Source organism: Halichoerus grypus, chromosome 2 (assembly GCF_964656455.1).
Source record: "Halichoerus grypus chromosome 2, mHalGry1.hap1.1, whole genome shotgun sequence".
Taxonomy (NCBI): Eukaryota; Metazoa; Chordata; class Mammalia; order Carnivora; family Phocidae; genus Halichoerus; species Halichoerus grypus.
Window position 1 is genome coordinate 83,739,201 of NC_135713.1, and position 25,373 is coordinate 83,764,573.

Sequence of the window (25,373 nt, forward strand, 5' to 3'; positions counted from 1 at the left end):
GAAAGATGTCCATGTTTCTGTCTGACACTTTTAGAGGCTTCACATTGCATATTCTAAATAAATACATATATGTTGAAATATATTTGTTCAAATAAGTCAACTGGTCTTTATCTACAAAAGTCTATTGATCCTACAGCTGATATGAATAGTTATTTAGGCAAAGATCTCAGCACTAAGCTTAAAGGAAATAGGGACTAATTACTTACACTTCACAGAAAAATTATTCTAATTACAGCTTTGGGTTTAACAATTAATACCCTGAGTACCAAATGTATCTCATTGTGTTGCTTATTGTTCCCTATAACTACATAAAGGAATCTGAGAAGGGAAGAGAACATATAAATGATGAAGAAGAGAAAGTAATATAAAAACCTGTCACCTTTACTGCAATGACTTACTAAAATATTAATATTTCTATTATGACAGTAACACCTCAAAAGAGTACAAGCATTTCTTATAGCACTATTGCTGAGGGTGTACATGATCATAAAATTTAATAAACAAAAAGTAAAAAGGATTGAGTATGATCTGTCAAACTAAAAAAATATATAAATATATAAAAGGGATTTATATTCCTAGTAAACATTACAATTAAATTACCCAATAAAACTTATTAGAACGTGAAAAATATTTAACAACATTTACCTTTAGGCTCTGCTACTCTAACGAAGAGAAACTCAGAGTGCCAACCCACCAAGCCATGAGGTGAGTCATTGGGCAGAGTCGTTATCACAGATTTGTTTCTTTTCTCATCAATGGTAGCACCTTTTGATGGGTCCTCTACCCCTTCTGTGGTAATCCGAATGAGTGTTATGCTCACCATCTCTGATAGCTCTGGTACATCATCAGCAAGAACAGTCAGAGTGATTGTAGACAGTGCCTGGCCTTCAGAAAATGAAATCTAAAATTTTAAAGAAGATTTTATTTATTTTGTAATTGTCACTGTGCAATAAGAATATCAAAACATTAAATTTTCTTTCAATACTGACCACAACTTAAGTAACAAGAGGGATTTAAGCAACACAATATAATTCTACAAATCAATTAACTGTTTCTCATGTTAAAAACTGGAAGATTGTTAGGAAAAAAGAAAAAAGTAAACCATTACAGAAACTTAACCTGATAAAGCATGTAGCCAAATTGTCACATCCTGAAGCCTACGGTCTATTAAAATATAGAGTACATAGTCTCACTGGGAGTCTAAGTCCTGGATACCATATTTTTAAAAATCTATAAAGATAAAAGAAGGTGGCATACTAGTTTAAACATTTTTCTCTACAAAAATTTTGCCAGGATTGTTATTTCCTTTGGTTAAACGCTGAATAGATGTAAAATTTAAGAATGAATCAATCAAAATAGGGTAGAGAGAGAAAGATAAAAAAGAGATACAAATCAAAGCATCTCTCTCCTCCTGTTGTGCCTCTATTGTCTAGAGTAAAATCCACATTTGCTAAAAGGCATCTGAAAGTCTTTCTGATAGGGCTTCTGTCTGCTCCTTGAATGTCACTTCCAATTGCTCTCCACCTTATACCCTATTCTCTAGCAACATGACTACAAACTACAATCATTCAAACTAGCATTCCAGGCCCATTTTGTTGACACTCATCTCCACCTAAAGAAGGCACTTGAGGATATAAACTTAAGAGCTTTATTAATAAAATCGGGGTCAGAAAATCTTTTTCATCAAGTTTTACTGGAATACATCCCAGTTCATTCGATTATATACTGTCCAACACCTTATTGTGCTACAAAGGCAAAGTTCAGTATCTAGGAAAGAGCCATAAGAGTGCACAAGTCTAAAATATTCACTATCTGGCTATTTACAGAAAAAGTTTACTGACTCTTGAATAAAATAATTAAATCTTCAAAATATAGTCTACACTTAAGATACTATTATGCATTTAAACAGAAATCATTTTAATCATGTTTATATAAGAATATTAATTGGGAAAATATAATTCAGAACATACAGAACCTGATAGATACAACTTACATAGTTGAATATATAGTTTTGGTAACTTGTGTAAAGTAAATATTCAATGCAATAAAATTTGCCATAACATTTTTAAGATACCAAAGCTCTAATCTCCTTTCAAATGATACAGAAACCTAGAAATGGTGGACCATAACATTCATCTGTCTTTTTTTGAGATAATTTCATGAGAGGTCTTTTAAAGGAACTCTTCAGAGAAACATTTGGGGAAAATACATGGATAAATCTATAAAACCCGAGACAAGTCTAGAAGACCACCCATCTTCCAATTAGGAACTAAAGGTTCTTTAAACTCTCTCTTTGTGAGTCATTTACTTCTCTGACCCAATCTGATTCCACTCTTCAACCTGCGTCCCAATTTTATAATATCTTCCAATAGTAGATAAAATGATCCTCTGCCCAGATCCCTTCTTGGGACTGATGCACCCATCCCCCAGCTGGTAGGAATAACAGCTTTTATGTTTCTCACTGGGAACTGCCTTCAGCTGCAGTAAACTTTCACTCAAGGTTATGCCCCACTCAGAAGGTGGTATGAGGTCCAGGATGGCTAAAATGGGGATGCAAAATCTCAGCCTCCTTGCTCCAACTGGAAACAACTCCAAAGGACTAGCTCAGTTCCAGAACTTCCTCACAGACTCAATCCCAGGCATAACTACCCAGGGACCAATGTCCCCCTCTGCACATTCCTACCTTCCTTGTTCCCTTATAGGTGTGTCTCCCCAGGAATCCACCCACAACTCTCAATCTCAGAGTCTGTCTACAGGAAACTCAACCTACATCACTCAACAATTCTGATCTGCTTTTTCATATGTATGACTATCCTACATAGGTTTGTTCCCTACTTACTGCTTCCATTTTAGCCAAATCTTGAAACCACATTTCCATCTCCAGTTTGATTGGTTTTATCTTTCTGACAACGTAATGCATTCATAATTTGGCCAACTGATGTACTGAACCTAAAAAGGGATTTTTTTTACAGATATTTTGGAACTATAGGAAAAAAGAACAATAATCACAACATTAAAACTAACCTTAAATTGTTTCCCTCTCTATGGTGATTAGTAGGAATCCAGTGCTGACATGGTCAAATTCAAACACTTCATCCATAAGGCAGGGTTTGGTCCCATGCATCAATAGTAACCATAATTTAAAAGTGACTCTCCTATAATTTTCTAAATTACATACCACTCCTGAGGTAGGAAATATATCACTAATACTTCCGTCAGCTTCCCACACTATGGTTATACGACCATATGTTCCTTTTAAGCGCTCAACATTCAAGGTTACAAGGCTATCTTGTTCCATTTCTTCCACTTGCTTATATAATGAATTCTGAAAAACACACAGGAAGTCACAAGGGATTAGCTGAAATTACCTAAGTAGACTTTTATTCATGCTGTTGTGCATGTGCAAACTTCACAGTACTAAGCAACATGATACAACTTGATACAACATGAAAACAACACGATATGAGTGAAAAACATAGTTTAAAAAACAGCAATATATGATGACCACGATTTTAATTTGAAAATACACATGTTTGAATAACTAGTTTTTTTTTAAGATTTTATTCACTTATTTGACACACACACACACACACACACAGAGAGAGAGACAGAGAGTGCAAGCAGGGGGAGTAGCAGACGGGGAGGGAAAAGCAGCCCTCTCCACTGAGCAGGGAGCCCGATGCGGGGCTCAATCCCAGGACCTTGGGATCATGACCTGAGCCAAAGGCAGACGCTTAACTGACTGACCCACCCAGGCACCCCATGTTTGAATAACTAAAAGACTAAGTTAAAGTAAATTAAAATGTTAATCATTATAGGATTATTTTTACTTTGTCTTCTTGTTTCTGTAAATTTCAAATTTCTTCAATGAACATCTTATTTCCACATTCAGAAAGCATACACTTTTTGGAAAGCATTACACGTAGTATGTCAAGTTTGTAGAAATGAAAGGACATAGAGTCAGGAGATGAGGGAAGTCTTCTTACCCGGCATAACTTCTGGCAATCCCTCTAGGTCTTGTTTCCTACTTGTAAAATAAGTTTTTGGTCTACATGGCCTCTAGAGTCCCACTCAAATGTAAAGACATGATGAGAACGAGGGCACTCTTTCTGATCACTTATAAAAGTCTCCTATCCTTAAATTCATATCCTCTGAAATGTTCTGCAGGCTGTGCGGTTTCCATGATGGTGTTTCATCCTTAGCTCCTGGTCCTTACGACTATTTTTATTGCCAAAAATATCCCCTGCCCCTCTTTTCACCTAGACTCCGTGGCCTCTTTCCTCTGTTCCAGACTGATTTCCACCTCCGTGTGACTGAACTCCTCCTCTAACAGTTGCAGCATCTCTTGACAGCCGCTGAATGAAATTTTGCTCAAAATTAATACTCCAAAGAATTCCTTCTTACAAGACCCCTAGTTTATCCATAAGCAATAACGACAGACTATGGAGTATAAAGATTTTAAAAAATCTTCCCAGTAATGGTTTTCTTTTTCTTGTCTTTTTACTGTGGTAATCTGAAAAGAAATTCCTCCATGAATTTCTTACAGCTTCTAAAAGCTTCTATTTAGAATGCGAATTTGAGTAGATAGCCTATCCTATGGCAGTGTTTTACATTGCATTTTAACATATTGTTACAAATGTTACATAGTAATAAAATCTTGCTCAAAGCATTCAAATATTCCTACAGAAAATATCTTGATTTAAAAATATGCATATGCGGCACCTGACTGGCTCAGTCAGTAGAGCATATGACTCAACCTTGGGGATTGTAAATTCACACCCCACATTGGGTATAGAGAATCCTTAAAAATAAAAACTTTAAGGAAATAAAATAAAATAAAATATTCATATAATTTGTTCACAAACAACAATGCCTTTTCAAAGAGAAGCCTCTCTGGCTCTATGTCCTCTATTGATAAGGGTTATTAAAATAAGAATTTAATACAGCCAGAAAATTGTCAAGAAACTCTCTTTATATGGGCACCTGGGTGGCTCAGTCATTAAGCGTCTGCCTTTGGCTCAGGTCATGATCCTGGGGTCCTGGGATCGAGCCCCGCATCGGGCTCCCAGCTCGGTGGGAAGCCTGCTTCCCACTCCCCCTGCTTGTGTTCCCTCTCTCTCCATGTGTCTCTCTGTCAAATAAATAAAATCTTAAAAAAAAAAATTCTCTTTATCTACTAAATCTTATCTTAGAACAAGGATGTCCAAACACAAGAGGCCTGTGTGGAGGAATTCTACTGAATGGACTGAAAGAACCTAGGATACTATCTATTGGGAAGGATTAAACCACAGTACTTTAATGTCTCTAGAGTAACCTTAGACCAAGCTTCAGAAGGAGAAATCTATCACAGAATGTGCTCCCCATCTGCAGCAAGGCTTGTGAGAGGACGAGACCATGCAGCAGGGCACGCTGGTTCTCGTCCCAGGCATCCCAGCTCTGCCCTATGTATTTGTACAACCCCAAGAAAGCCCTGTGAGTGTTCTGTCCCCCCCCCCACCAAGAATAATGACAGGGTCACACTAAGCACCTCCTGTGTGCCAGGCACTTTTCTGGAATAAAGCTGTGAACAAAGCAGTACCTCAGCTCTCACAGCCTTGCATTCTGGTAAAAGAAACTGACAATAGACAAGGCCATTATAAGTTTCATAAAGAAGAACAAGGCAGGATAAAAAGGTACAGAATGGTGGTGGGGAGCTACAATTTTCAGTCAGAGGAGGCCTTTCTGGTAAGGTGTCATTTGAAGAAAGTGAGGCAACAAGTCATGTCAGTACGTGCTGGGGACAGAGACGGTCTTCCTTCTTCCTAATCTTCCCCACTATAGCTCATGCCCTAGAGCTGCACCTACACAGTAGCCACTGGCCACACGTGGCTACTGAGCACCTGAAACGTGACTGGTCTCTAAGTATAAAATGCACACTGCAGTTTGAAGACAAAGTATGAAAGAAAGGATATAAAAAAGGATACAAAATATTTCATCAATCATTTTTATGTTGGTTCATATATTGGGTTAAACAAAATAAAATATTAAAAATAATTTCACTTGTTTCTATTTTTTTTATGTGGCTAAAAAACTTAAAGTTATATACGTGGCTCACATTATAACTCTACTGGGCAGAGCTGTTTCAGAGGAAGCTGACCTGCCTTTATCTCCAGAGATGGGCCAGACTGGATAACAGGGTGATCCTACAACACTTGCAAGCAACTGGCTCAGGACATTAGCACGTCCAAAACTCCTCATCTCATCCCTCAAAGCTGCTCCTTTTACAGTCATCCATATCTCGTGAAAGGCAAGTGCCTGCTTCCTGTAGCTCTGTGGTTTATTGCTGAATTACCACACTAGTTTCCTGTCTATTTCTGTCCTCGCCCACTTACTATCTAGTCTATTCTATGGCCAGAATGGTTCTTTTCAAATGTGGGTCAGATCAAGTTGCTCTTCCACTCCAACCCTTTCCCTCGGGGACGAACTTCATGATGGTACTCAGGGGCTCGTGCAGCCGTGAATTCACACAGTAGCCTCCCTGCTAGCCTTGGAAGGCCTGCTCTAAAGTTGGCCCTCACCTGATGTCTGGGACGTTGAGTTCCGGGAGGATTCCCACCATTCCCGGAACTCACACTGGCTCCCTGTGCCTGAACTGTGCACACAATGTGGTTTATACTGAACACCTATTTTCATTCTGGCAGTCTGGAATTTTGGCATGTGTCGGGCTGAGAGTGCCTGCATCATCAGTCCCCAGTTAAGACCCCAGGCCCTGAGTCTCTAAGGAGCTTCCCTGGTTGGCAACACCTCTCACATGCTGTCAGAATTCAACTCAATGCTGGGGGCATTAAGTGTGTGCTGCGTGGCTCCCCTGGGAGAGAGCTCTTGGAAGCTTGCCATGGTTTCCTCTGCACCTCTACTCCACATGCCGTTTCCCTTGATGATTTTGCTTTGTATCCCCTTCACTGTAATAAATCATAGTATGAGTATGACTAAACCCTGAGTCCTTTGAGTCCTCCTAGCAAGTCATAAACCTGTGGGCGCTGCTGAGGAAGCCGGAAACAGAGCCCTGGCCCTTCACCTCTTGGGCCTCCTCTTTCCCTCGTACACTGACTTCAGCCACAGTGGCCTCCTTGCTGCACCAGATGGGTGAGGCCTCACTTCAGGGCCTTTCCTCTTGATGGTTCCCCCTGCCTTGAATGTTCTTCCGCTGTCTCCTCCAGGCCTTCGTCCTCAGGTCACTTCCTCAGTGCCACCCTCCCTGATAGCCTATGTTTTATTTCTCTGCACACAACCTCCACCCCCACCTCACAATCTCCATCTGTCCTCCCTGCCTAACGTTCCTCCAGGGCACTTATTACCATCACACAGAGTACAGGTGTCTCGCACGTCTTCGTCTACTGTCTGTCTCCCTTTGCCTCCTCCACAATTCAGAGAAATGAGGATATGAGATTTTTTACTATTTTATTTCTTGATATATCTCTAGCATCTGGAAACAGTACCTGGTACACAGTAGGTGTTTGTTAAATAACTGCTACATGAATGAATAAATTAATGAACAGATGAATGAATGGCTTTGTTAGTTATGGCCAATGAGACATAAGAAAAGTTTTCTAGAGGCTTTTGGGAAATCTCTTCCTTGCCCCAAGTGCCACATTTCTTTCTCCCCAACGGGACATAAACAAGAAAGCAGTGGCCCTAACAATAACATCAGCTTTCAAACAACCAAATGAAGAATCAACTTTATGTTGGCAAAGTGGAGAAATGCAAAGAATCTGAGCCATGGTGACACAGTAAAGTATCCAACCGTGAGGCCCATCTTCTCTGTGGACATGTTTTTGGTGTCTAAACCACTTTTAGCTGAGTTTTCCTTACTTGCAGAATATTTCAGAGAACAATGCATGATAGCTGCAGCTGTAACTCAAGTTAAGAAATCAAGACAGAGTTGGCAAATAGGGCTAAATGATGCAATATAGATGGGTGTCCTTTTGCTAAGGAATATGAAGTCCGAGCATGGAAGTCGACCTGGTAAGATCTGCATATTTCTCTTTCCTCAGGGGAAACCACCCCCATGTGTACAATGCATGTACAGTTACAAACATAACCCCCACTCTCTCTCTCTCTTTCTCCTTCAATACCCAAAGGACAGTAATACATTTGTAGGTGATGCATGTGACAAAACACAGTATATAGTCTATTTGGAATGTGCTTCATCATTACCCCCTAGAGATAAGGCTAACACTGGAGCCAAACTCCAGGACTAAGGCCAACTAGTAACATTTCAAATTCAATCTTGTAAGAGGAATCACTACATTAAAAAGTTTAGGACAAGTCGATTCAGAGGTTTCAGTGTGTAGGAATAGAAATTATAAGACATCAGTAAAGTTCACAATAAAATGCAGAGTGGGGCAGAGGGTGAAATGGGGAAAGAGAAAGGAGAAAGGCTGAAGATATTCAAAGTAGGACAGAATGCTGACAATATCTAATATATAAATACAATGAATAGGGGCATCTGGGTGGCTCAGCTGGTTAAGTGTCTGACTCTTGATTTCAGCTCAGGTCATGATCTCAGGGTCAAGAGATCGAACCCCGCATCAGGCTCTGTGCTTGGCACAGAGTCTGCTTGAGATTCTCTCTCCTCCTCCCTCTCTCTGCCCTTCCCCCCATTCCCATGCTCTCCCTCCCTCTCTAAATAAATAAATAAATACATAAATACATAAATAAATAAAAGCTTTAAAATAAATAAATAAATACAATGAATAAATCATTTTGATTTCTAAGTGTGGGATCTTTACCTGAGCAAATCCAACGACTCCATAGGCATCATCATTAGACAGAATAGTTATTTTTACATAACTGTTAATACCAATCTCTGCTCCTCCTTTGGGATTTTTAAGCTGAACTCTAAAGGATTCTTCTTCTTCTGGAATTGTATCATCAAGGATGTTTACCGCTATTACAGCTTCTCTGTCACCAGGTTCAAATATCAGTTCACCTGAACTAGCATAAGAAGTATATCAAGTAAATCAGCTGCAACAGATCTCAGGCATATACATATACAAACCCATAAAACTCTCAAAACACTGATTAATATTAAACATTTGGAAAAATCATATTTCATAAATAAAATTATAACATAAAATGTTCATAATACTGATTAACTTCATAAAGTAGATATAAGAACTATGGACTACAACCAAATTTCTAGATTATAAATTACTCTTATATTTTGTATATTTCCAGTCACTAAATAAACACTTAGAAATTAGGTGCCATATAAAACTATGGTGAGCATAAAGAGACTTTGCATAAAATGCTGAACCTACCTAGGAATAAAGTCAGACTGACTCGAGATGAAGGCCAGCTCATATATGTGTGAGTGGACAGCTCCCACTAGAGCAATTAAACTCTTGCTTGAATTAAAGGACTTTACTGTAACAGAAGCTGCATCATGAGCAGAAGGGGCTTCCAGAATAAAAGAGAATTGATTCAGCTCTGAATTCCAGCAGTAAAGAGCAGACGTAGCTTGGCCAATAAAAAGGATGTGGACTGTAGGAAGGAAAGAAAAGGCAACTACAGTGAAACGTGAATGTCACCGCACACCCTCCCCATCAGGGTACCAAAGCAAAACTTTTCTACACTCAAAGTTCCATTTTGATTTCTGGATTAACTAAATATGACCTGATTTCTGAAAATCAAAATATTATTTAAAATAACTGAATGTAAATAGTAATTTTTTAAATGCTGTGGAGTGACCAAACCAGCCTAACAGTAAACCCACAATCCACTTAATAAATAAGAAACCACTGGATAGTAAAGCCCAAATGGATTGTGGACTCTTTTATTCATCTCGGTATTTATTTGTTGGATAGCATGGTAGGATATTTTTTAAAGTGAAAAATATGCATAATCCCACAACTCAATGTTTCATTTTTATATTTTCCATTCCAGTCACCATCCGTAAGAATTCATGATGAGCATAATTATAAACAGACTAAATACAAAAAAATTCTTAATTGAAATGCTTAATCCTATATTTATATGGCACTTCTTAGGTGTTGCTACAAAGCATTCAAATTTATGATTTTAATGCATAGAGTTGATCTTTAAAATATACTTAATTTCTCTACACTGTTTATTTTTCAATATTAACTAGAGACAGTTATTAATTCTTTTCACTTGATAAATTCCTTTTTTTTTTTTTTTAAGTAGGCTCCACACCCAGCATGAAGCCCAATGTGGGGCTTGAATTCACAACCCTGAGATCAAGACCTGAGCTGAGATCAAGAGTCGGACGCTTAACCGACTGAGCCACACAGGTGCCCCTTCACTTTATAAATTCTTAAAGGTGATAATTAGGCCAAAGGATCTGAACAAATTTATGATCTCAGAGTATATGCTGCCAATGCTTTTTGAAATGTTGGTAGGAAAACGTGCTCTTAATGATTCAACACAATGGCAAACATCAGCGAATATGGAGGCGAGAGGAGCTTAGTACATTGTATAGAAAGGGAAATTTGGAGTCAGGGAGCTTACTACACTGTACATGCCACTAAGTAATCTTCAGACTTAAAACTAGGGAGAAGCATGAGAAACCAACCAGAAACATGCACAAATTCCAGTACCTGAAGAAACACATCAGAACATAACGATATCAACTAAGATGGGTTTGGTTATTAAAACAGCACATAGAACTAGAAACCATGAAAATTTTAGCCTATAAGGTTACAATGGAAGATCCATATTCCTACTCTTAAATACCAAGAATTACTCATTATGTTTATTTATGGTAATTATTTAAGTACTATTGCAGGTTAGTAAATGTTGCATAAAAGGTAAAAATTAAGAAAAATGTTATTAATGAACTTGCTTTTTAAAAATGATCATATATTTTTCATACAGCTCTGTAAAACTGAAGATATTCAGTAAAGAGCAAATTCTTCAGAGGGATCTAAACATCTCCTAAGTTTAAATGATTCTACAGTCTCAATCAATCAATCAATCTACAGGCTCAACCAAAATCGTAAAGTGTTCTGAGCATCACTGATTATGTATCTTAATCCTCAGAGGTATACCCTATTCACTTCCTCCCAATCTGATAAGTATGAGAAGGCAGCAAATAGATAATGAGACATTCAGAGTAGGAAATGTACGGGGCTCAAATCTGCATTTTTGTATGCAGAGAGCGTTTTCTCAGAAAATAGCCGTTTGTACTGTTCAAGATCATAGAACTGGGTCAGGAGTTTATAAGGATAAAAAACCCTTAAGTCCCTACTCTGGGGAACAGAATTTTAACTGGTACTGATTACAGAATTCCCTTCCAGTTAGCAAAACTATAAATAAACAAAAGTATTCCAAAGGAAGGCAACTGGCTGAGATTATTTAAGGAGTGAGTGAATATAGAGAAGTCCCAGGACGGAGTGCGAGAGTGAGCATTCCTAGCACTTAGAGATCTGGGAGAAGAAACCAGTAACACATAGGACAGCCAGAGAGGGCTGTGTGGGAAGCAGCGTCCTCAGGACAGGGCGGGATTCCAGTGCAAGGACATGAGGGGCATTCTGAGGAGAAAAGTTCCAGAACGTAACTGTTCTGGGGGACACTGTGGAAGGGTTTGGGGAGTTGGGGGAGGAGAGAGCTGAGTCCCTAGTCTGGAAATTAGGGCTTATGTGGTCCAGAGCATGCACAGAGCAGATGGGATGAGTCGCTTTCTCCCAAGGGGGCCTGGGCTTCTTATGGTGACTACACAGGGATGGAAAGAGTGATGAATTCATCCAAATGATTTCCACAGATGATGATTTTCAAAGGTGATCGTTTTGGTGAAGAGGAGAGTGTTGGGAAAAGAAGGAGAAGGGTAGGAGTGAGTGTCTTTCCAGCAGATTTATTAAATGGCTCTTCCTTACAGAAGCTTTCTAAGCATCCCTTAGACTCGGTCAAGTTTTCTCCATTTTGTGGTAGTAGAGCACTTTATCCTCTGATAGCAGTTACCTGTTTGTAGTTAGAAACTTATTTGTGTTATTATACATCGTGTCACCCTTCCCTATTGCATGTTAAAACTTCTTCAGAGCCGGGGGTATAAAAGATTTTGTTTACCCTCGTTTCCGCAGAGCCTACCACTATGCCTGGTACGTACGTGGCATTTTAAAAATCTATTAAATAACGAAGGAGAGAAGGAAGAAGGGAAAGATAAGTTTATATGTCCTTGCAGCCTTTGTCATATTCATTCTTCCTTTTCCATTTAAAGAATTAAGTTTCTACCCAATAATCTCTGTCAAGTCATTAAGCAGAATAAATATGTAATCCTCACAGTCATGGCTCCAATCTAATATTTGACATATTCAAAATAAGAAAGTCCTTGAATATTATTTAATGCATAATTTCAGCTTTCAGGGGATCTATAATAAGCCATTCTAAATAATTACTTATAATCTTTTCATACTTCTACCACCTCAAGTCACAGAAACAAAAGAAATAAAAAGACCTCACAATGGGTCCCTTAACAAGCCTCTGGCAGAATTTTTCATAAATTCTTTTAGAAAGTGTGCCTATTCTATTTCTTTAAAAATCTTTAAAGGGAGTTCTATAACTTCAATTAACAGCCCATTCAGGCAGCACTTGTCATCCTTAAAAACATTCATTAGGAAACTATTTTGAATTATAATAAGTGACTCAAGTAGATACAGTTAGTCCACTTGAAAACTTGAGGTACAAGAAAAGCAAAAATAATAAAGCCACAGAATTAAAGGACAAGTAGACACAAACTAAACAAATACATGATGAAATATACATAATTTATGTAGTAAATCAATTGTTGAGTAAATGCTAAGAAAGCCCCAGAGCTGTACTTCACAGGATAACATCACAGCTTCATGGCCTGTCAGAGTCTGACAAATAAAGAGAAGTTATTTACGGAGAGGACGTTCAGAACAGAGGCAGACACAGGACTCTGACAGCAGAGTGAATCTGGAGTGGAGGGCAGACAATGATGTAACAGTCCAGATGCACAGAGACCAGAGTCTGGGAGAACGTGGTGTGGACACAGGGCTGAGGAGGGGTAGGGCATATGGAAAGAAAGCACAATGAGATAGATAACCCATAAAAGGTGAGAGATAAATAAGATCTGAGTCCTGGTCAGCAGTGCAGGCGACTTCAGGAGACAGTGTCTAAGGATTACAGTGCCTGATACAGAAAGCTACAGCCAGGCACCTAGGAGAAAACCAACAAGAGCAGACTCCTGGATTTGTGCTAAATCCTCTATTCTTCTCAATATCATTTACTTTATAGATACTAGCTTTTATGAGTCCAACTACCTGAACGTATTGATGTCTCCAAAATCTAAATCTCTAACTGATTTCTTCGAGTGCCACATCTCTAACCACCCACAGAGGCTTCTATATCAACTCCTGCCTGGGCAGTTGCAAACTATTGCATCCAGCATATTCTGTACACCAAAGCTAGGTGGAGTTATTAAACATGCCTTTGATCATCACTTGCCTTTGAAATGCCTTCAAGGATTTCTCTACCCCAATAATGCTCAGAGCATAGTCCCTGAACCTCTCATGGTCACTGAGACACTTCAGGAGCGTCTGTGAAGTCAAAACTATTTTTGTAGTAATACTAAGATGTCATTTGTCTACAACATTCTCATTCTTTCATGAGCGTATGTGGGATTTTCTAGAGGCCATATGACCGATAATATTACAGTAAGTAGAATACAGACGCAGACATGAGAATCCAGATAAAACATGCTATTTTCATTCACATGTAATGAGTTCACTGCTATCATTCTCAATTGAATTAATAAGTATCTTTAAAATTTCTCCTCTTTAATTTCTAATACAATAAATATCAGTAGATAGAATCCACATGAAATCTTTAAATTTTTAAGAGGTTGAAAAGTTCCTAAGACAAAAATATTTGGGAACCACTGAACCATCAAACACAGATCAAATCCTAAGCCTGACATGCCAGACCTTCTTGTACAGACGATAGTGTATGTTTCCAACCTTACCACCACTACATTCTGAGTCAAATCCTCTGTCCCCAGCACTCTAGTCTGCTCATTGTGCCCGCAACGTCATATATACTTCTATCTTTTTCTTTTGCTCACATCTTTCCCTCTACCCACAACATTTCCTACCAGCCTATCCAGGCCTAGTTCAAGCTCCCCTCTGAGACCCCTTCAATTCTACCATTCACAGAGCAAATGGGACTGGAATTCTATCTTGAATTAATGTCTTAATATTTTTCTTGCTTCTCCAACCAGACATTAAACCTCTGAAGGCAAGGAATTCTTCATAACTTTAAACAATGACTTACATATAATGCCTAATCAATAAATGGTACTGTTTAATTCATACACAATTGCTATGTCTCAGTTTAAAAGCGGGACTTTGATTCATCCAGACTCACAGGTTGAGTCACTTGGTTTGGCTGCTGAGTTTCTCTGGGCACCTCAACAGGAAACATGCTGACTCACTGAGCATGCCCCCTGCATTCTTCACCCCTGCTCTGGGAGGCAGTCCCCCAGGCTCACCATGCCAACTGGTGTTGCCTTCTGAGCCTTATTACCATGCGCCCACCCACCTGATTCTTCACCAACTCTGAAATGGTCCTGTGGCCTCCAAACAACATTCACCCCTTGGTTTCTCACTAACAGACTTTGTTTTGGAAATCACTCCAAATAAAATTATTGCTTATGTTTCTGATTAAAAACATGTGGATTAAAGAACAGAAAACCAAGAAAGGATCAGACTGGAAGAAGGATGGGAGAGTGAACAAGGACTGCAGAGTTCTTACAATCATTTTCTGACTTTTAAAAAACACTTCAATGCAGATACCTGCTATCCTCTTATATTTTCATATTTAAAACATATTACTATATGTAATGTCACTCTTCATTTTTCTCTAGACAGAATATATTATCTTACTATATCCTTCACTAATATTTTCTGCCATATTTCAGTTATTCTGATTCTTCTCAAGCACAATGCCCATTTTAAAAGTAGTAGTCCTTTTGAATTTCTAGGATTTCCAGAAATATTTCTGTTAAGATCTTGATTTTACATCCTTATTAAAATACCTAGTGTCTGGCAATGTGATACTATCTCTAATTCAATACAATTAAAATTATTCTAGCTTTCCACACTGCATTTCAGATTAGTTAGCAGTTTAAAAACCCTTACCTATTCCTGAAGCTGGTGTAAAGGAGTAGATCCTATTAACAGTAGCAAAATCCAGGGATTGAAAATATCTGAAAGAGGGCTGTCCTGTCTCCCAGATGAAAATATCAATTGAATTCTGATTTCCTACAATAATGGAATAAAAGTCAAATCTGAAGGCAAAAGTTACAGGAAAAAAATGACAAAATTACACAGTAAAAAAAATAATAAAAAATATCAAATTTAATTTAAAAAACAAATTTAGTGGATATTCCTCCAAATTAGTTTAATTAAACAAAAATACGGCCTAATAGGAAACACTTCAAAAGTCTTTTTACATTTACCACATGAAGTACATAAATGGCTGGCCACTGATTAATCAGGATCTGATATAAAAGAAAGAACAATGACACATTTTCTGTTTTTTAGGAATGTTGAAATTTTACCCATGAAAGTTCCACTAAGCAGAAGAGAGCATATTTATATTCAGAGAATATTTTCAAATAGTCTTATCAAAAGTTGCTGAGCACTAATTATTACTGCTATAAATTACCCATGGCTCCTCAAGGATAGTCACATAAAATGTCACTGCACTTTGGATATAAGATCTTCAGATATCTTTTCATAGATCTTTTCACTTTACATGCCCATCCCCAATTTTATTTTAATATAACTTTAAAGCAGTAGCTCATAATCTACAGATTATACACGTATCACTTAAAATGTGGTCTTTTTTTTCCAAAATCCACTTGCAGCTGACAGTCAGTACATTATCCATCAAGAAATGGATTAGCAAAAAATTATTCCAAGAGCTACATATTTTCATAAAGAACATATTACATGAATGCTAGATAATTCTGACAACTATGTATGCATTACAAACACTATTATCTTCTCACCTAGAAAGACAGTTTTGGCAAAAATTAAATAAATATCATCGCCTGAAGTCAAGGCCTCAACTTGTGTTGTCCCATTGATTGGCACTTCTTGAAAGTTAATAAACTCACTGCCAGACCATCTGAGTAAAAGGGAATTTGGCCTGGCATTAATCTGGGAAATGGCTAAGAACACAGAGCCTCCTCTGGTGAACAAGGCTATGCTCTGCACACCTCGGACAGGGAGTGTCTGATGTAACGTGAAGCTTCCTCCGCTCCATCTGAAGACCTGTGGGAAATGTTCAAATACAAAACCCTTCGTGACTAGGAATTTAGCATTTGTGTGAATTTAAGCAATATCATATATTCCGTCTCCTAGCCCCCCCCCTTTATTACTAGGAGGATACTTTCATAAAAGAGAAAATATCAGAACTGATGCTCTCTCACTGCTCTTTTTATCTGTGTGTGTGTGTGTGTGTGTGTGTGTGTGTATAAGCACACACAGAGAAATAAATGAAAAAGAAGTTACGTGAAAATAAATCAATCTCAAATATACATCTGGGTAAGGGTTGGTCACAGCAAGAGAAAGGGGAAGCCAAAACTAGGAGAAAAGTCATTTAAGTATGAAAAATTCAGATCTGGATAAGAAATTTTCTGATGCTATAATATCATTCCTTACCCACTGTTTAAGCAATAGGATATAAAAAGAAACACCAAAACTCTTTAGTCCTGAAGGTGGCAATGTACACAAGGTTTTAAGGTGAGTGTTCATATATTTAAAATTAAAAGAAAATCCTGAATCCACCTGGTTTCTTACACAATCTGGTCAATTGCACAAAGAATTATATTTATTCAGTCAACAATTGGGAACCTATGTGGGCCTGGCATTATGCTAAGAGTTATGGACAGAGTGGCCTCTCCCCTTATAGATCTTATTAACTGATAGGAAAAAGCCAATGATAAATACACCAATGATTAAATAAATGTATGATTATTCAGTTGAGACAAATGCTGAAGATAACAATTGGGATATGATAAAGAATTATGGGTGTTACTAGGGAAATAAAGTTACAAAGAATGACATGACAAAGTTTCTAAGGCAGAAAATGTTTGTCATAAGCTGAATGAAGACTGGTCCAACTAGAAGGAAGTTGACTGTCCTGAGGGAATGGAGACAGTAAGAATGGAGAGGTAAGATCATGAGGTATCTTTTGTCAGGATGACCATATAATGTATAACGGGGATCCTTTACAGAGGAAAAGGGACAATACTGACAATTACCTCAGGACAACAGACATAATCCAGTCCTGTGCTGGGTAGATAAATAACTAAGGTTATGCTACTTATAGTCCATGTTAAATAACTTAGAATTTATTCTATGTATAATTGGAAATCATCGAATCGTTTTAAAATGAGGAAAAACGTGAAATAATTAATATTTTTAAAAGACTACTCCAGCTCCTTGATGGAGAATGGATGTGAGGAGTCAGGGAAGAAGTTCAGAGACCAGCTAGGCAGCAACTCCAACAGTGTGGGTGAGAAATGATGGAAGCTGGACCACGGAGAGAGAAAGAGAGGTGGAAAGAAATCTCTGTCTTCAAAACATTACTGGGAGATATAATCAAAAACAGTAATAAATTAGATGTGAATGAATAAAAATGAATAATCAAGGGAGATGTGTGCCAGCATTTTGTTTTGTGCAATTGCATTTATGAGGCTACCATTTCCTGAGATGAAAGCAAGCACTGCAACAAGTTTCACAGAGAAAATCAAAGTTCAGTTTGGGATATGTTAAATTTTAGATACTTAAAACATATGTATGTGGAGATGCCAATAGGAAGTTAGATATGTAAGTCTAGAAATTAGAGAAAAGGCTACCAAGAAAAGTGGAAGACAGCCTACAGCTGATACCTAAAGACAGAGGATTGATAGAAGTACCTGGAGTGAGTGAAAGAAATTTGAACTAAAACTAAACCTGGACAACTCCAAGACATCTGAGTTCAGAAAAGGGAAGAGGAAGTAGCAGTGGAGACTGGGAAGGGCGGCACAGAGACAGGACGAGAACGTGTGGTATCACAGAAATGAAGAGGAGAAGTGGCTGAAATTTGAGGATGAGGTGACTGTCACATGCTAACAGGAAGCAGCCTAAGACAAAGACAGAAAAACATCCAGTGAATTTGCGACCCAGTTGTCATCAGTAACCATGAGGTAAGACAAAGCAGGTAGACAATTCCTTCAAGGTTTCTTACCACAGAGGGGAGGAAAGGAAGAAAACAAAGTAGAAGGGGGTGAAATGAGGAGAGAAATTCCCTTTGAAGCTTGGAGATGTGCATTTATGCGGACTAGTATAATCCAATAGAGATGCTAGTGATGCCACACACAGAGGGAGTAACCAAACCTTCTGATGGCCAGAGGAGCCTGGCTTTTATAGAAGGAAAGCTTCCTCCGTAACAGGATGGAGGAATAAAACTATGTTGCAAGAAGGTTTCCAAATTTGGTCTTGGCAAGATGACTAAGCTCCTTCCAGAAAGCAGTTTAGTCATCAAAGTCATTAGCAAAAATGAGGAGATGAGAAGCAGGTACAGGAGTCTGAGGAGTGAGAAAATTATCAAATAAGCATTATTAGGATTATGAGATGTCGTTTACTTGAGAAATGTGGAATTTCTGGCGTGATGTTAAGTGCCCATCTGGCAATGTTAATCATGAAGTTTTAGTTATACCATCTGTCCAGTTATGTGATTTTTCTCCATAACATTTTTCAATGCCATTAAATTCTGATTAAATGTTCATGCTTATTACTACACTTGCTCTGGCTCTTGAAAACAATATTTACAATTCTACTGTTTAAAAATTAACTGTGACTAATTAACATCTACACTCTACTTTGCTACTTTACCACAACCAAATTATGGGGTTTTTTTTTATACTAAACTTACAGACTACATCTTTGATGAGTTTCAAATATAGCATTTTTTTTAATTCACTTTAAAACAATCAAACCTGAGTTAACTCAGAATCATCTCTTTGACTTGCGACAATTAAATAATCTTGATTGTCTGAACTAAAATATTTTACTTGAGAAGTTTCCGAAATAATGACTGTTTGTACCTGCAAGGAAGACAAAACCATGGGAATAAATATTTAAAGGAGAATTTTACTAGGAAAGGCTCTGAATACAGTAATAGTATGAGTTAGTATTTAAAGTTCAAAACTTGAAAAATCATTCTGAGCACTAGGTATGCATACCTAGGTATCATTTCAAGACAAACAAAAATATCCCTGAATTAAGACACTCTGTTAAAATGTGTATCAACTTGCAAAAAAAAAAAAAAAAAACCTTTCACATTAATATAGAACATATATTATCTTCCATTTAGCTCAATCTTACAAATCTGATTTTTCCTTTAAATAAAGCAACCTACAAAAAATGAAGATATTTTTTACCAAGAATAATTTGAATCCAGATGTGAATGTATAGACACTGTTAACAGAAGGCTTTTTGTCACTTCTTTCTTCATGAGTAATCACAAAGTAAGGGGAAAGACCAATATTAAAGGCCTCACAAGTTTTAGGATTTTCTATATTTAAATCCTAGGAAATAAGAAATAACAGTAATTCAAGAGACATCCAAAATTCACATGTACATTTTATTTTATGTACTATAAAATGACTGATGGTTACCTCAAGTGGAATAAAAATCCCTTGCCATCGATAAATAGTAGAAGACAATTTTCTTAACATTACACCATATAGTGAATCTTCCAAAGTAAAGAAACACCAACCAGAAGCCGATGCCTCCAAAAAACTCTGAACTATGGAAAACACAGCATCCATTCCCCCTGAAATACGTAAATCATGATTTGTTAATGTACAAAACCTTCAAAACTTTATCTATGCCAAGTTTATTGCTTAAACAGCAAGACCAGTGAGTTTGTTACCAGAAATAAAGATCCTTCTATGATGTGTGTGTGTCTGTCAGACAGAGAAAATATAAGCTAGAGAACTTAGAAATAACTAAAAGTAACAATTTTTTTTTAAAAAACTGTTAAAACTCTACACTAAACCCATGTAGATTTTTCCAAAGTGTATTTAAAATACTAAATGTGGGATGCCTGGGTGGCTCAGTCAGTTAAGCCGCTGCCTTTAGCTCAGGTCATGATCCCAGGGTCCTGGGATTGAGTCCAGTATTGGGCTCCTTGCTCAGCAGGGAGCTTGCTTCTCCCTCTCCCTCCCCCTGCTCATTCTCTCTCTCTTCTCTCTCTCTTTCTGACAAATAAATAAAATCTTTTAAAAAATAATAAATAAAATAAGTAAAATAAAATGCTAAATGTATATTTTAAAGGGAAATATGCTCAAAATGATTTTTATTAACTTTCATAAAGATGATGAAAATATAATTGAGAAATGTTTAAAATAATATACAGTTTTATAGAAACATGCTAAATGTTGCGTTTTAAAAACTTACACTATTAATTTGAAACTATGCCCATCCAATGATTCCTCACTTTACAGGTTATATATTTAAGAACGCCAAAGCAGACTCACCTGTTTTAAATGGCTGTCAAGTTTTTAATCAACATGCTATCACAGGTACATGTCCTAAAATTTTGTACTACATTTAAACAGAGAAAAACAAAAAATCCCTATCCCATGAAGAGTAATTTTTAAAAAGCTCTATGTTTTATTATAGCAGTTTCCCAAAGAAAGTTCTTTTAAAACTTTAGCTAATGGTGTGAACAGCAAGAACAAATGTCAAGGTTGAAATCTAGGCCCCTTATAAATTACTGATCATTTTCAGATTAGCAGTTCAAGCAAACATGTCAATGCCTCATATGTAGTACCCACTAGCGATTCCCTTTCCTAGAAAACCAGTATTTTTCATTCCTATTTTGTCATCTTTTAAAGGTACACCGCAGTTTTTGCATTGAGTCTGAAGGTCTGACATTAAGGCCTGACCATCTGCCCAAATGCTTCCCTCCCATAATTCAGGAAGATGGTGAATGAAAAATAAACAATGCTGACATTTAAGAATCTCCAACATATACTCTCACAAGTACTTCCAAAAATGCATGCAGATCCCAAACAATAATGAGATAATTCTGAAGTAGAAATCATAATCTTTCTTTTTTGGATTCCACCTCCTCCTGCCTTTTAGACAATCATACCGCTATTAACTATCCCTTTCTGTTCTAAATATTCGATCTCTCTCTACTTACTAGGTCTTTTCCATCAACATGTAAATATGCTTAGGTCTCTCCCAACTAAACAAATGAACAAAGAAACCCCCTTGAATCCTACACCACATCACCACCTTTGCTCGGTCCTACATTCTCAGTCAAAACTCCTGAAAAGTTGCATACATTGGAGGGCTCCATTCCCTTACCTCCACTCAAAATGTTATTCAGTTCCTATCCCTCTATACAAACAGCTCTTGCTATTTTATTCCTTCTCTATTGCTAACTACAAGGGATATATTTTTGGTTCTCATCTTACTGGGGGCTTCTACACCAGCAACTGACACAGTTACCACTCCTTCCTTTTTCAAATACTCTTGTGCGGCTGCCTGCAATCCCATATCCCCCAGGTTTCTCACCAGGTCTACTCCATCTTCTTTGCTACATCCTCCTCCTCTCTTTAGTAACTCAGTTTGAGCCTACTCAGCCCAATCTGGGTCCTCTTTCCTTCTCTACCTACAGTCCCTCTTTCCAGGTTTTTACATCAATTTCCATGACTTTAAATACAATATACATGCTGAAGATTTCCAAATCTCTGCAACAGAGACTTTCCTTTGAGTCTGGAGAAACGTCTTCTCAAAAGTATCTCAAATTCAAAATGTGTTAAATCACACACATTTTACTCTCCCTCACCAAAGTAATACCTAGTCCTCATTCAGTACTCCCTTTCTTATTGAAGAGCATGACTCTCCATCTAACCATAGAAGCTAGAAATCTAGGAATCATCTCTGGTATCTCCTTCATCCCCAATCGATAGATGCTAGTCCTCGCTAGCATGTGGGCTGTCGACCTTTTGTTTGCCTCCCTTTATCCTCTCTTTTCTTCTGTGCCAGTTCATTCTTTGAATGGTACCAAGAATGGCATCTCTGAAATACAAATGTGATCCTACCACCCCACAAATATACATGGCAACCCTCCTGCTGGCCTAAATCACATTAACCCTAGAATAAAGACTAATGTGAATAACATATTCTTCAAGCTCTCGAACTATCGGGTCTTACCTAGCTCTTCAACCTCAACACGTACCCTTATTTCTAACCCCAATGTCCACTTGGTGGTTCTTCACTTATACGCTCTTTCATGCCTCTAGACTTGTGTGCCTGAATAGTTTCTCACTTTCCCTCCAGTGACCCTCCAACTCAGGTCTTTGTAGAATCAATCCCTATACATCATGCAGTCCTAGTTCAAACACTGATACTCCTGGGAAGCATTCCCTTATGTTCTCACAACACTTAGAATTACTCCTTTAAAACATTTATTCTAATTTTAAACTACACACTAATTTTAGAATTACTCCTTTAAAACATTTATTCTAATTTTAAACTAAACTAATTTTAACTTATTTGGTTTATTTCTGTCTCCTCCTATATTCTAAACACCGTAAGTTCAATATCATGCCTGGCACATGATAGGCTCTTAATAAAATATTTGTGGCTATGATAAAAGAATTAGATATCTGTTCTCCATTTTCAACAGATCCATAAGATACATGGGGTGGGGGGGAATGTACATCTGATACATGCAATCTTTCTTGGTTACAGAATTTTGTTCTTACAAGAAACCAAACGTACTCATGCCAAAGGCTGTTTCAGATATTGTCTCCCATTCCACACTCACAGCTAAATCAATGCCATTAGTGCGTGACACGTTTAAATATACAGTCCTGTTGGCTTCTTCAATGTCTACAGAGGTGGCTCTAAAAAAAATGGATTGCAGAAAGCAGAAAAAGAATATAATTTCTACATATTAAATATAAACATCACATTGCTAGCATATATTTAATATACTTCTAAATATATAAGCCGAGGTGAGATCCATCCACAAACATCACATGACTGGAAAATTAGACTCTACAGCTCAAAATATTCATTTATGAGGATTAAAAAAGCACTACAATCTGATACTATGATCTTAAGAAAATACTCAAGACTCAGTAACAACATACTATATATTCTAAAAAATAAATAAACCTTTGTCACTCCTAAGTTTCTTCTCATATAAACTAAAAACATATCACAAGGAAAAAAAATGAATCCAGAAATTCTTAGCTTATTACTAAAATTAGATCTACTGGAGTATTTCTAAGAAATAAAAAAACAAATATGTGGTCGCTTCCAGAGGAATTTTCAAACTACAACCATGTTAATATATGCTTGAAGAGTCATTCATTTGGTTTAAACAGCTAAATATTTTTATATTATTTCTTGCTTTTTACTATTATTGAAAATACAAAATTGTGCAAACCTTTACCTGAAAGTGTGAATTCTGAAGAAATAAGAATTCTAATAATACCATTATACAGGACATGATTAGGTTTTTAATGCTCCTTGTTACAGGAGGGCATAAACCTCTCGGATCTATCTGCCAGAGCTCATTTTAAAAGTCCTCTTTAAAATAGTCAGAGATCAATTTCCCTCTCCATTTTCTTTACGTCAAAAGATATTTCCTACCTAGCTTCAGAAGTGACAATTTCCTTATGAATAAACTGTACCTATTTGCAACTGCAGAGATACTGAATAACCCCAGAGGGGCCTGATTTTGCAAAACTGTTATCAGGGTTTGAACATGTGCCCCAAGTCTAGCACCTCCAGTCGGATTAAACAAGGTACAAACAAAATGCTCATCCATCTCTGGTTCGGTGTCCAATATGGTGGAAATGCGTAAGGCCTGAAAACAAAATCAAAAGATAAAGTTACTAGACTACAGTATTTCTGCAACATACATACAAAGAGATCTGCTAAACCTTTTTTGACAACAAAATAATATGTTTGGAAAACATCACTTTTTTATTTTAATACTGATCCCCATAATATGTAATAGTTACAACTGTTTCAAGTTACCACTTTCAAGATTTTCAACACTGTGATATATTGCACTAAGTGTTTAAAAATAAATTTTATGACATTTAAAAATAACATTAAGATTAAAAAAACAAATTTAGGTCTTGATTTTTGTTAACTCTCAATCCTGCCCTAGCTACATAACTGCATTAATCTCATTCTGGTATAGGATTCACTGTAAAAAAGCAGTTATAGCCATAATAAGTACAAATTAGAAACAACTCACATGTTTATCGACAGAAAAATGGATAAACAAATAGTGGTCTATTCAATGCAGTGCTACTCAGCAATAAAGAAGAGCCAACTACTGATGTGTGCAACCAAACAGATCTCAAAAATTATGGTGACCAAAAAAATCCAGACACAAAAGAGTACACACTATATGATTTTATTTATATGAAGTTCAAGAATCAGCAAAATGAGTCTTCAGTGACAGAAACCAGAAAGTAGTTTCCCCTGGCAAGGGCAAGAAACAAGGAGGAAACTTCTGGGAGAGGTAATGCTCAATATACTAATCTGAGTGGTGTGGTCACATCAGTGTATATTTATTTTTAAGGTCATTGACCCATGCATTTGAGATTTTTGGACTTTACTATTTATATCTAAAAATAAAAACATGGAGAAAAAGACTGTTATGTAGATGAAAGAAAAATCTATTTAATCTCATTTGCTCTAACATTTAATTTGCCTAATGAACAGAAAGATCTTTAAACACACTGTGAAAAAAGTCTTTTAAGAAAAAAAGCATAATAAAATTATAATAAAAATTAAAATATACAAAAAATTAAATAAATAAAATTTAAAACATTTTTAAAAAGAAGAAAAAGCCTGAGAATGTAAAGCAGTGGAAAATTCATCAAATACTTTATTTTTTTTAAAGATTTATTTATTTGACAGAGAGACAGAGAGAGCACAAGTAGGCAGAGTGGCAGGCAGAGGGAGAGGGAGAAGCAGGCCCCGCTGAGCAGGGAGCCTGACGTGGGACTCAATCCCAGGACCCTGGGATCATGACCTGAGCCGAAGGCAGATGCTTAACCAACTGAGCCACCCAGGCACCCCCATCAAATACTTTAAATTTGAATTCTTTTATATCTATATCAAGATGTAAATATTCTTAAATCAAAGGTTCAAATTTCCTAAAACATGAAAAAATTGGACATGAAAATAAATATGAATTCAGAATGTGTTGAAGTGTATACAAACTGATCACAAAGAAGGTTAATTACTGGGTAGACTGTTTTTAGATGAAATAATTTTAAATATATTACTTTACAATTATTATACTTTATA

The 25,373-nt window shown here is 37.0% G+C and overlaps 1 protein-coding gene across 1 annotated transcript in view; it reads right to left on the reverse strand.

Annotated features, from left to right (window-relative positions):
• The window catches only part of ADGRV1 (adhesion G protein-coupled receptor V1), a 506,902-nt gene that overhangs the window by 348,548 nt on the left and 132,981 nt on the right, over nt 1–25,373 (reverse strand). Inside the window, exons 45-55 of the mRNA XM_078067071.1 lie at nt 23,735–23,910; nt 22,815–22,939; nt 19,691–19,848; nt 19,454–19,600; nt 19,010–19,117; nt 16,034–16,298; nt 15,159–15,281; nt 9,303–9,525; nt 8,772–8,976; nt 3,179–3,325; nt 646–901 (exon numbers count right to left, since the gene is read on the reverse strand). Of these exons, the coding sequence (XP_077923197.1) occupies nt 646–901; nt 3,179–3,325; nt 8,772–8,976; nt 9,303–9,525; nt 15,159–15,281; nt 16,034–16,298; nt 19,010–19,117; nt 19,454–19,600; nt 19,691–19,848; nt 22,815–22,939; nt 23,735–23,910 (1,933 nt within the window). The remainder of the gene's footprint in view (nt 1–645; nt 902–3,178; nt 3,326–8,771; nt 8,977–9,302; nt 9,526–15,158; nt 15,282–16,033; nt 16,299–19,009; nt 19,118–19,453; nt 19,601–19,690; nt 19,849–22,814; nt 22,940–23,734; nt 23,911–25,373) is intronic.